Raw genomic sequence first — 13,207 nt, 5'->3', positions numbered from 1 at the left:
CTGGTGTGAAGAAAAGAGATAAACTAGTTAATATGCACTTATACTTATGACCTAAGGCCTATATACTGTGAATAGGCCATTTTTCAGCATCTCTAGTAGACATGTGCACTGCTAAAAAATATGTTAGTTTTAGTTTCATTTGTTTTTTTTGTTGTTGTTTTTTCAAGTCATTCATTATGATCGCAATTCATGAATTCGTAAATTCAAAAATTCGTAAATTTGTAAATTGAAAATTCATAAATGTGTAAATTTGTAAATTCAAAAATTTGTAAATTTAAAAATCCAAAAATTATAAAATTCGAAAATCCGAAATAAGAAAGAAAATTTGAAAATTCTAAATAATAACTAACTAACTAACTAACTAATAATAACTATTAAATTATAGGTATTGGAATTTCCTTTCAAATATGGCTGTTAGTGAATGTAACGAATATGAATTTGGATAAATTCATATTAGTTATGTTCACTAACAGCCAAATTATTTCATAATTTCAGATTTCAAATTATTTATTATTTCAGATTTTCAAATTTTTGGATTTCCAAAGTTCGAATTTACGTATTTTTGAATTTAAGAATATTCAAATATTTGGAAAAAATTATTAAACTGGGTTATCATTAATTCAGATTTTTCTGAATGAACAAATTTGTTGAAATTCGTTAAAAAAATGAATTTGGAACAAAACAAATTGCTCATGTCTAATCTCTAGACTCAAGGTGCTGCATGCAGGAAGCCTATTTACGTTTATTAGGGTTATTAGGACATGGTGGCTGCACAGATACAGACAAGGGGTTATGTCTTTGCAGCAGATGTTTCCTAATAAACTTGAATGGGCTGCCTTCATGCTGCACTTACAAATGCATAAAAATATTGCCCATGCATGGTAGATGGGACTCAGCCTTCATGTGAACAAGTCATACAACTTCAGGTAGCAGCTACAATCAATCTAAATCTCCTTCTCCCCCTGCACAGAATCACCTTGTATTTATTTTTTACTGACCTCATCCCGCTGTTGTGTTATTCCTCCACCTAACACCTGAGAAACATCATAGGGACTCAAAACTTCCTCAGCAGAAGTAGCACATTGCCCGGTGGTGCCGGGTGGGAAGAGTCTCATACACCACATCATCCCCAGTCTATTGGAAGCAGCACCTCCTCAATAGAACTGCATAGGTGGGCACTGAGATGACCAGTCACCCTGCTAATAGAAATTAAGGCAGCAGTGACCAGTTGCTATGACAGTAAATGGGTACATTGCCAGAGCTGAAAGGCTAGATTTTGATAGATTCTACTCAGCAAAGCACCATCTAAGGATGAAGAATGACCACGTGACAGGTATAACACCCTCTAACTTAAAGTAACACCAAACTCTGGAAATAAAATGCATTCAAATCTGTATTTATAACCCGGAAAAGTACCTTCTATTGCTCTCAACCTCTTCCAAATCTCGAAATGCCTTTATTTCCTGTGGTGATGTTACTTCCTCTCAGAGAGAGGCCACAATCATTCTCTAGGGTTCCCCTATTTATCAGAACATAGCCACCCTCTCTTGCTTGCTTCCTAGACAATGGACTATAAGATGTGTGGTGTGCACACATGGCCCCAAAACATGTACACTGCTCATTCCAAGCAGTGAAGTGAAATAGGAAAGGTCTGGGCATTACAGGGGGGCAGAAAAGCACAGTAAGACATGATTTCATAAAAAAGTCGTGAATTTGTATGGTTTGTTTTTGGAAAATAAGGATATTGTTTAGTGTCATGTCAAACTTAAATTTATTTTGCCTGCCTGGAATTTAACTTTAACTATGATACCAGTCAATGTGTTTATCTAGTAGAAGTGGCAATGCTGTGGCTTACTCACAAGTAATACTTTTACTACACTGCATTAAGATTTTAGTCTATTTCTAAAGTGAATAGATAACAGGAACCCAAAACAGTATATGGGTTTCCCAATCAAGTTAATAAAATTGTCATTGCAAAGAAAGAAATTCACAATAATGCACAAACTTCCCTTTAATCTGCATTGTTTGTTATTCTTAGAGAAACCTGAGCGTGCTGTTCTATAAAATAAGATTGCACACTATCTATTGTGTGCAGTGACACCCACTGTGACAAAAACAACCATGTTTAATGACCTTTTTAAATCTTGTTCTTCGAGTCCATAAAAGCCTTCTAATTCAGTTGTAAAACACACTTTAATAATCAAAATGCAGCTGTTAAGGAGAGCATCGCTCATAATTCTAACTTCAGGCTTATTTTTTTATGCTGAGTAGCAGACCACAGTTTAAAATTCCTATGAGGTCACAATTGGCCATTACAGTGTTTTTTGCAACTTAATAATAGATGTTTTAAAGTTTAAGTGCAGCCTCAGGCACTCATAAGCATTTATTACAAATCGCTGGTTGGCTCCCTTATGCAGAAAGGAATAACATTTACATACAGTAGCATGGATTAATAAGATAAAAAATGTGAAAAATTTGTCAGTCAGGGATTGGAGCAATTGCTAATAAAGCTTACTATATTCTTCGGGAATATCAAGCCGTCTGTTCCAATATTTTGCCTTTCCCCATGAGGTATACACATCTACATCAAATAAGACTCAAACAATGCCAAAGACATGCTGCTGTGATCTCCAGTGGCCCAGCCGAATCATTTATTTATCTGCACAGAAATTGTACAAGTAGATGAGGCATTAAGACACAAAAAACTCATCCGTTATTTTTATTTACAAAAATTACTTTCTATCTATAAAATATAACACTATCTTTTTCAGAAGTCTTGTGTAAACTAATCTTGAAAAAGAGGTCTATTGATTAACTGTTAATTTGTTTATCTTAACATTAAAATGTCCTGCTAAAATAAGGTCTGTTGAGAAGTATTTATTATACATTTACATTGGGCAATGTACCACTATCTGGAAATTATAAGGATATTAAGAAGTGCAGTAAATAATTCATGTTATAAAGTTCCTTTATTAAAATAAATCTCTAATTAACTCACAATTCAGAGGAAGAGCTAGTTGCTGCTTCTGGAGACCAATGAGCTTTAGTCTTTTATCCTCTGTAAGAATGAAACAAGAAATCGCATTTGGTTACTATGAATAAAATCTTCAATGTTTATTTTTTTCTTTTGTCTGTATCTTAAAAAATAGGCCTTGTAAAAATAGGTTTGCATTTAGATAGGAATAATGCATTCAAATTTATGCACACTAAAGATTACATAAACTGGAGCAAAAAGGAGTGAAAAAAAACAGAATTTTTTTTTAATATAGGAACTTTTAAGCATAATAAGGGTCAGTGCCCATCTGAAGCCTCACCATTTCCATCAATGCAGCCTGATCAATGTCTATCTGCAGCCATTTAGTGAGAATCTCCTATGATAGACAGAACACTGGTCCAAAGGCGGCCCAGGAGACAGGACTTCCTATTACAGAGGCCGCCAAGTAAACAGCAGATTTTCACTGTATGTAATCTGATGGCGTTTGTCCCGCCCCCTTCCCTGTCCCCTCCGAGGCAGTTAAAATTGAAGTATGGGCGTATAACATGCGCACACTATTTGCACCCGATTTTCATGGTGAAAAAGTGAGTGTTATATGCCAATAAATACAGTAATCAGATTATTTGCAGAGTTTTCCTTTTTACTGGTTAATATAAGTGTTAGGTTGCTCGTCTTCTGTAAGTAACCCCTGGTAGCCTAGGCTAGGATTGAAGGGCGGAGGTCCCTTTCACCGGTGGACAAAACATTACACATACACACTATTGTACGTGAATAATGAATGTGCATATTGAAGCACACACAACAGTTTTATTTAGTTTGAGCTAAAGGACAGCCCTGTGGTTTAGCCAATCAGGGACTGCCACATAAAATATGCAAGATAGTATATTTTACTACGTCATCATGGTTTTTTTGTACAAGCAATTTCTGCCTAGTAACAAAAAGCTAAATATATACATTTTTATACAGTTTAAAATGTTTCTTAGGTCTGGTGCAAGACAGGCTTGTGGTTTAACGCCATAGAGTTACTTCTGCTCTCAAAAAGGGAAGTAGCTTAACCGCATCCATCTGTTCTGAACAGATATCTAACCTTGTGACAATTCTAAATGCCTTGTACAAGCAAAAACACATATGACCTTAAGCAATAGATTTCTATGTCATGCTAACAGTAATTTTCCAATACCCAAAATGGATGTCTTCTAACAAGATGGTTCCCTCATTTACCTTATAATCCTCCCTTTGATCATTCTGTGATTTACATAATGATCATTCCTTTTCTAATTTAATAGCACAGGCTTCATACTCCGAACCCTTGTGCTCTTGGTTTCTATACCATACCGTTGGATCCTTAACAATGGAAGTGAGTTTCAGATCCTTCGGAGCGACCGTGTTTCCCTTTTTACATAAACATTTGATTATCTTATAACAGGCATATAAAAATAGAATGAAGAGAATCACAGTGACAATTGTCATGGCAGCATTTCGGAGCCAAGATATTAATCCCCCAAAACTAAAACTGCTCGAGAAGGGATCCCAGTTTTTTCCTATGTTCCTTGCCTCTTTCTGTAGTTTATTTACCTCTTCCCTGTGTTGGGCAATAACGTCATAGTAGTCTGGGACTTCGATGCTGGTATTATGAATCCAGGTACAGCACTCATAATCCTCAGTAGTCTCACAGAGGCCAGTAAGGGCTGCACTCATACTTTCTATAGCCAACTCATGTAGTTCTAGTTGCTTCCTAATTGCCCTAGTTTCTAGATTTAGTTTGGTTATGTCATCAGAATTTTCCTCCAGAATCTCATCAATTATGCCAGTGTAATTATTTAATCTTTTCATTAGGTCAATTCCCCACCCTGTCCAGGAAGGGAACCATGCCCAGGCCATATCTTTTTCTAAAAACAATTCTCGTTTATTACGGTGTCTAAGGGGATATCTAGGATGCATGCTGGCTTCAAGGAGGTGACTTCCCTTGTTATCCCCTAATACCCCCATAATAGGAACCAGGGCTGCAAGGTAACACCACCCCTGGGGTTTGGTTGGGATCCAGGGGTGACAGAGTTTGCCGCAGCATATATATATGGTATTTCCTAGAGCTAGGGGTCGTTTATGGAACACGTTCCTAAGAGTATCAGAAAGGCCAGAGAGCACCAGTATTGACATTAATTGGTGTATTGTAGTCTTGGTACTGGAGCTAAGAAAGTCTAAAAAGGTGGCATTTAGGGTGGGATCTGAAGTATGGAAGAAAGAAGGACTGTTAAATGATGTCATTGAAATGTTAAGTTTTGCTTGTTTGCAAACCTCGGCTCCATCTGTGGTGTTTCCCAGTCGGAAACACCAGTCTGGGAAGTGGCTTCTACCTATAATTTGGAAAGTGAGGGTTTTATTTGGACGGGTCCTAGTAACATTCGTTAGGACGATAGGGGGTGTTCCATTAAGGAGGGGGGTAAAATTCAAGGGGACTGCCATGAGAGGGATTCTAGCTGTACTGGGATGTAGCTTGCTGCAAATCCAGCATTTCTCAAAACCAGATTTTTGAGCATAGCTATATTTGAATTTTAGTAGTAACATCTTGTTAGTCAGTCCCTTAGGTGACTCATTAACGGGTACAATACTTCTACTATGTCTTTGGCCGGGGGTATTATTCATCTTAGGTGGTCCACATATCCCTTTTAATAGACCTAAATCTTCTGGATGATATATACAGTTGGCTATAAACCATGTGGGCAGGAATACAAATAGTACCAGACTACCCCAAAGGCATACAGCCTTCCCTGACACTGATGGAGAAAGCATCTTTGTTTTTTTAAAGTTCTGATTATTTGTTATCTAAGAGTTCTGTTCTTCTTCTTCGTTTCTCATCCCGGCAGTTGTTGGCTCTGTTTTGTCCTTTTGAGGGGTGTGGGATCTTCCAGGGAAATTTGTTCTATGCCTCTCTGAACTTCTTGTAGATCTTGTTCTTGGGAGTTGCTGCTCTCTGTCACTGCCAGGGGCTCTGGAGTCGAGGGAAGCTGGGGACACTTTTTAAGACGGCTGGCGTGGATCCAGGTGTTTCCTAGGTCTGTTAACACTGCGGTCCTGGATACCTTTTCCACCTTCCATGGTCCTGAGAAAGCCGGTCCGATACTCTTTCTTTGTGCTAATTGTTTGATCAGCACTTTATCCCCAGGGATGAAGGGATGCGTTGGTTCTGTGGGAAGAGGGAAAAAGGTGACAGAAACTTGTGTTCATTTCATGAAGCATACTTACCAGGTTTTTCACGTACATTTCCTGTTGGGAATAAATGTCAATATCAGTGTCTTGGTCTAATGGGGGTAATTCTATGTTTGCGGGGATTCCCATGAGGACCTCAAAGGGTGATAGTTTTGTTCTTGCATGTGGATCTTCCCCTCTTTTGACCAAAGACCTTCAGGGTCTTTGGTCAATCCTTCCTTTGTCCAAAAATGGACATCATCTTCTGTGGCCATTGATTGCATCTGTGCTATGACAGTTTTAAAGTTAGGTGCTGCGAAGTGTTCCTTGAAAAACATTGTTGTGGGGGCAGGTGGGTTAGGGGAAAAGGCAGCAGCTCTTTTAGCTTCTCTGTCAGCAAGAGCATTCCCTTTTGAAACATGACTGCTGTCAGAGGAGTGTGCCTTTACTTTAATTATGGCTACCTTTTTTGGAAGAAGAATGGCTTGGAGGAGAGCACTAATCTGTGTGGAGTTGGCAATTATTTTGTTGTCTGCTGTTTTAAAACCTCTATTGGCCCATATCACACCAAAAATCATGCACCACTCCAAAAGCATATCTACTGTCTGTGTAGACGTTCACCTCTTTACCGGTGAATAGAATGCAGGCCCTAGTGAGGGCTTCTAACTCTGCTACTTGGGCTGAAGAGGGAGGTAATGATTTTGCCTCCAGTACGATGTCTGGTAGTTGAACAACTGCATAACCGGTTAAAAAGGTGGAGTCAGAGGGACGTGAGCAGCTACCGTCAACGAAAACATCCTCTGCACCTGAGATAGGGGTGTCAGTGAGATCAGGTCTGGGACTGGTAATAGCAGCAACCTTTTCCGAACAGTCATGTATAATGTCTGGGTCATGTGGTAAACGCAACATGGAATGCAAAAGGCGCACAGCGGGGTTGCTGGCAGACACATATTTGAGTGTGAGGTTATCAGTGTTCATCAGTGTTATCTCATAACCACTAAGTCTTTGCGAGGTCATATGTTGGGTATTCATGTTCTGAATAAGATGCGTGACTGAATGAGTGGTATAGAGAGTCAATGGGTGACCTAGCACTAATTTGTTTGCATCTTGTACAGCCATTGCACAGGCAGCAAGATTTTGGAGACAGAATGGCATTCCCTGTACTTGGATGGGGAGTTTTTTTTAGATAGGTAGGAGACAGGGCGGTAGCCTGTTCCATGCTGTTGTGTCAAAACCGCGGCAAAAGAGGTCCCCGAGACTACACAGTATAGTTGAAAAGCTTTACCATAGTCTACCAACCCTAGGGCGGGAGCATTTGACAGACTGTTTAATAGAGCTTGAAAAGCTTGTAGTCTGTCTTCAGTCCAATCTATTAATTTAGGGGCTGTCGAGCCAGTAGCCTCTCTTAGGATACTATCATAATGAGAACAGTCAGGGATCCATTGGCGGCAATATACAATTGCACCCAAAAATGAGAGTAGGGCGGCCTTGTCTTTTGGGGGACTGAGAGCTCGAAGGGCTGCGGCACGTTTGGGGGACACTAGCCTTGTCCCTTCCTTTAGAATGCACCCTAGGTATTCTACCTGTGGCTGGCACCATTGTATTTTCTTCCTTGAGGCTAGATGCCCGGCGTGAGCTAGGTGTTGTAACAGTGATGTTGAATCGACCGCACAATCTTCAGCAGTTCGACTGCACAGGAGCAGGTCATCCACATACTGTATTAGTACCGACCCACGCTCAGAAGTCCAAGACTTGACAGTCTCGTTGAGTACCATAGAGAAGGCGGCTGGACTGTCTACATACCCTTGCCAGGTTAGTTGGCCCCCGGCCCAGGAGAAAGCAAACATAGGTTGGGCTTCCTCTGCAATGGGAATGCTAAAGAAAGCATTCGCTAAATCAATTACTGTGTAGCATAGAGAGTCTGCCGGTATGCATGAGAAAATAAAAGTGATGTCTGAGACTAGGGGTGGGAGGGGAATCACTTGTTTGTTTACTGCTCTGAGGTCTTGGACGAGTCTCCACTCGCCACTGGCCTTCTTTACAGGGTAAATGGGTGTGTTCCAGGGGCTAATGATTGGTTTTAGGATGCCTTTAGATATGTAGTCATCGATCTGGGGGGCAATGCCTTGGGTCTTTTCGGGGGGCAGGGGGTATTGTTTGTGATATTGTGCTTCTGCGTCAGGGCGCATCTGAGGCGAGTAAGGCGTACAGTTAATGAAACCTACGCTACCTTTGTTTTCCGCCCAGATAGCATGTGTTTCGAGAGAGGCGGGGAGTAGCATAAAGAAGCCTCTGTGTGCATGTCGCTTAGGGCCATGTAAGTCACATAATGGTGAACTAGCGGTAAGGGAACCTTCTCTATTAAACTTAATGATAATACACAGTTGTGCCAAGAGGTCCCGTCCCATAAGGGGCACAGGGCATGAGGACAAGACGGCAAAAGTTTGGGTACATAATTTCTGTCCTTCTGGAGTGGCTACAGTCAGTGGTGGAGTGATGGGATGGGTGACAGGTGTCCCATTAATACCAACAGAGTTTCCCTCGGTGCATTATTTGTGGCTGTGTAGGATATTGGGGTAGTGGTTGACGAGGGTTCTGGTATGGCAGATAACGGGGATACTGTGGGCGGGTCTGGGGGTTAAATCCCCTGCCTCTGCCTCTTGCTCTAATCTGTCCAGTCCTATAAGGGCACTGGGATTTCCAATGTTCTTGCTGTCCACAATTGCCTATATTTTCCAAGGCATTTGTTCCATGCACAGAAACAATCCTTCATGTATTGTGGGTCAGCCCCTTTGCAGGGAGGATAAGAATGCTTATGTACCTGACAAATTTTACTGACTTCTTGCCAGTCTTCCTCTGAACAAGGACCTTGGGGTCCTGGGTCATGGATTCCCAATTGGTGACACCTTTCCCGGACTTGTGTCCAAAATGGTTCTACCTGGGGGCCAGGGATCATATTACTGACAAATTCATAGGGTGATGGGGTGGCCATGGCTTGGGTTGCTGCAGAATTCCCCATCTAGTAGTCTGGGCAGTGTGTGTCTAGTGGCAGGACACAGGTGATAACACCCGGTTTGTCCAACAATCCGGTCTCTGGTCTGGGAGTAGGATCCCTGATCTTTTTTGGGGCAGATGGACTTATATAAAACTATGAAGATTCACCCTTAATATACGATAAAGGGTAAATTTTTCCTGGTGGCGGGATATACCCCTCTTACACCAAGTCTGCAAGAGAACCCCCCTGGTCTGGTGGTCAGTAAAATCCACTTGTCATCTATTCTTAGGAAGAGTAGACCTAACGTGCAATGGGGGCAGGCGGATGCTATGTCACTACAAGAGGGCTCCTCATATTCTGCACTTATTTAAACAACAACAATTATTTTCCTTATACTCTATATTAAAACTTATACTCTATATACTTACACGCGTACCTAGAGAGAAACAGACATATTCTTAATATACTTTAAGACATGAAATAACCGTATTGCAATACATTTATCAATTTATAGTGCACTTTTTTTAAAAAAATTTCAAATGGGCGTCCACTCCACCAATCCCTTTGTCACGGGCGTAATCTACTACTTCCCGTGTTAAAAATACTATCACCAATAGTTTTAAGTCAGACCAACCTAGTCGGACTCCCCTAAACCTATAAATTCCTTGCGAGCCCTTTTAACCTCCCGAGGGACCAGCCTAGTCCGCCGCGAAGGCACAGTTACTTCTTTTAATTTTAAACTAAGTTCGTAGCGGCCGCCCGGACAGAGTAAGTGTTTACACCATTCACCAATCAGGTAAAAAGAGTAAAGTGACTTACCTGTCGCAAGACGAACCCCACTTTTCTGGTACCAAAACTGTTAGGTTGCTCGTCTTCTGTAAGTAACCCCTGGTAGCCTAGGCTAGGATTGAAGGGCGGAGGTCCCTTTCACCGGTGGACAAAACATTACACATACACACTATTGTACGTGAATAATGAATGTGCATATTGAAGCACACACAACAGTTTTATTTAGTTTGAGCTAAAGGACAGCCCTGTGGTTTAGCCAATCAGGGACTGCCACATAAAATATGCAAGATAGTATATTTTACTACGTCATCATGGTTTTTTTGTACAAGCAATTTCTGCCTAGTAACAAAAAGCTAAATATATACATTTTTATACAGTTTAAAATGTTTCTTAGGTCTGGTGCAAGACAGGCTTGTGGTTTAACGCCATAGAGTTACTTCTGCTCTCAAAAAGGGAAGTAGCTTAACCGCATCCATCTGTTCTGAACAGATATCTAACCTTGTGACAATTCTAAATGCCTTGTACAAGCAAAAACACATATGACCTTAAGCAATAGATTTCTATGTCATGCTAACAGTAATTTTCCAATACCCAAAATGGATGTCTTCTAACAAGATGGTTCCCTCATTTACCTTATAATAAGCAGTTCTGCCATTTTTGCTTCAGTTTTCTTTGCACCAGTTTTCACAAAATAGCCCGATTATAATAACAAATTCCAAAAATTAGAAAAGAAGAACATCTGTGAGTTTCACCTGCTCTGCCACGTAATGCAGATAAGGAAATGGGGTAATGTACTAAACAAGTAGAGTATGTCAAGCTATGTTCACGTTGAATTCCCAATCATGTGTAAGGGACATTTGAAAAACATATTTTACCTTGACTTTAACTTAATTGAAATTAATATGGGAGTAAACAAAGTCCTGATCACCACACTCCAGACAAACCTGGCGGTCATGTGGGTGGTAGCAGCCTAGCCCCAGCTCTGTCCAGACTATTCGTTGACTATAATATGTTTTGCCCCACCCCTGGGCTTAGTCATGGAGGAGTCATGGACCTGCATGACTAAGCCTTGTGGACTGGGGGAAACAAGTCAGAGGGTGTGACCTAAATGGAGCTAGGCTAAAGCTGCTACCACCCACACAGCTGCTGGCTTTGTTTGGAGTGCGGTGATTGGGACTTTATTTCCTGCTGTCTGATTACACAGAGCTGGGGTGGGCTCTTTACACTGAGCCAGAACCTACATTGAAGTCTGTGGGACCTGGATATAGGAGACTGAGTGATAACCAAAATGTTCATTCAGGTTGAAATATATACAGCTTCATTTTGTTCACTAAGCTAAGCGAAGATTCACTTTTCTGTGAAGTTGTTCTGTTGTGAAGTGAACAGTCTGTAGTTTAAAAAAAATAAAATTACCTCATACACTGATAGACCATGATAAAAATGAACAACTAATCAGAGGTGTAACAACAAAATATCAAAAGATATGGAGTACAATAACCTAGCTGGTATTATTTTGTCACATTAAACTGGACTTGTACTATAATGTCAAATACCTTTCTCAATTTATTAAGGTGGCTTCCTCATCCTAATGGGTGTCAGGAACACACTTTAACATTTCTATCCACATGATTAACACTAATCCAATCACTATTGAACCTGTCAAGGCATGTTAACTGGTAAAGAACATGAAGGAAAGTTTGTGAAATGACTCTGTTATAATTACATAGTCCAATCACCATGTAACCATGACTTCTGGAGCAGGTGTTTATTTTATAATTTACATAGATCAAATTGTAAAATGTTCAAAGTCCTGGAGCAAAGATGTTACAATGCCATTATTTGTGGGTCACCAAAGGTGTTGAAGGCCCCCAACTTTTCTTGTGGAATGGCTGTTCTGGCTTAATGTAGATATCCTTAGTGATGGACGAACTTCCGATGGGACGTTTCGTGAACGTGAACCGCGAACGTGGCCAAAAGTTTGCGAACTGCAAAGTTTGCGGCGGGCCCCATTGACTTTAATGGCAGGCGAACCTTAAAAACCTACAGGTCATATTTACTAGCTGTGCACACATAGTCCCACCACATGGACATTGACATAACAAAAGTATTAAGTGAATCTGGGATCGACAACAACAAGCATTCTTTTTTTATCTGTGAAATATTGACAATTCAGGAGCGCATGAAGGCCATGGAGGAGAGGAAAGGTCAGGGCAGGCTATGATGAGGGTGCAGGAGATGATTACCAGCACCGTGATAGAGAGCACTGGCACCAGCACCGTGATAGAGAGCACTGACACCAGCACCGAGAGAGAGCACTGACACCAGCACTGTGATAGAGAGCACTGACACCAGCACCGTGATAGAGAGCACTGACACCAGCACCATGATAGAGAGCACTGACACCAGCACCGTGATAGAGAGCACTGACACCAGCACCGAGATAGAGAGCACTGACACCAGCACCGAGATAGAGAGCACTGACACCACACCAGCACCATAAGAGAGAGCACTGAGACCACACCAGCACCGAGATAGAGAGCACTGACACCACACCAGCACCGTGATAGAGAGCACTGACACCAGCACCGAGATAAAGAGCACTGACACCAGCACCGTGATATAGAGCACTGACACCAGCACTGTGATAGAGAGCACTGACACCAGCACCATGATAGAGAGCACTGACACCAGCACCGTGATAGAGAGCACTGACACCAGCACCATGATAGAGAGCACTGACACCAGCACCGTGATAGAGAGCACTGACACCAGCACTGACAAAGAGAGCACTGACACCATCACCGAGATAGAGAGCACTGACACCAGCACCAGTACCGTGATAGAGAGCACTGACACCAGCACCGTGATAGAGAGCACTGACACCAGCACCATGATAGACTGTCCCTCATTCCCAACACTGATAAAAGACAGCTGCAGAATCGGTCAGCAGTCAAGTATAATATTCTTTCTATATTTGAAAGAAAGTAGATTATACGTGTACAACCCTATATACTGTACACCTATACCAGTCCTTAAAAGGACCTTTGTGGACCTAGTAGCTAGTGATTTGCAGACTGTCCCTCAGTCCCTACACTGATAAAAGACAGCTGCAGAATCGGGCAGCAGTCAAGTATAATATTCTTGCTATATTTGAAAGAAAGTATATTATACGTGTAAAAACCCTATATACTGTACACTTATACCAGTCATTAAAAGGACCTTTGTGGATCTAATAGTAATAG

The 13,207-nt window shown here is 41.2% G+C and overlaps 1 protein-coding gene across 1 annotated transcript; it reads right to left on the bottom strand.

Annotated features, from left to right (window-relative positions):
* Positions 1 to 3,663: 3,663 nt before the first annotated feature.
* Positions 3,664 to 10,599, bottom strand: LOC143987382 (uncharacterized). The gene is made up of 2 exons (XM_077486053.1): positions 9,996 to 10,599; positions 3,664 to 6,179 (listed from the first exon to the last, which is right to left on the bottom strand). The coding sequence occupies exon 2, from the start codon at positions 5,783 to 5,785 to the stop codon at positions 4,259 to 4,261; it is 1,527 nt and encodes a 508-aa protein (XP_077342179.1). The 5' UTR covers positions 5,786 to 6,179; positions 9,996 to 10,599; the 3' UTR covers positions 3,664 to 4,258.
* Positions 10,600 to 13,207: the final 2,608 nt, after the last annotated feature.

Source organism: Lithobates pipiens, unplaced genomic scaffold, assembly GCF_037356315.1.
Source record: "Lithobates pipiens isolate NorthernLeopardFrog02 unplaced genomic scaffold, aLitPip1_a1.2 Scaffold_18, whole genome shotgun sequence".
NCBI lineage: Eukaryota > Metazoa > Chordata > Amphibia > Anura > Ranidae > Lithobates > Lithobates pipiens.
The sequence above is the reverse complement of the archived record's forward strand: the minus strand, read 5'-3'. Positions and strand labels throughout refer to the sequence as shown.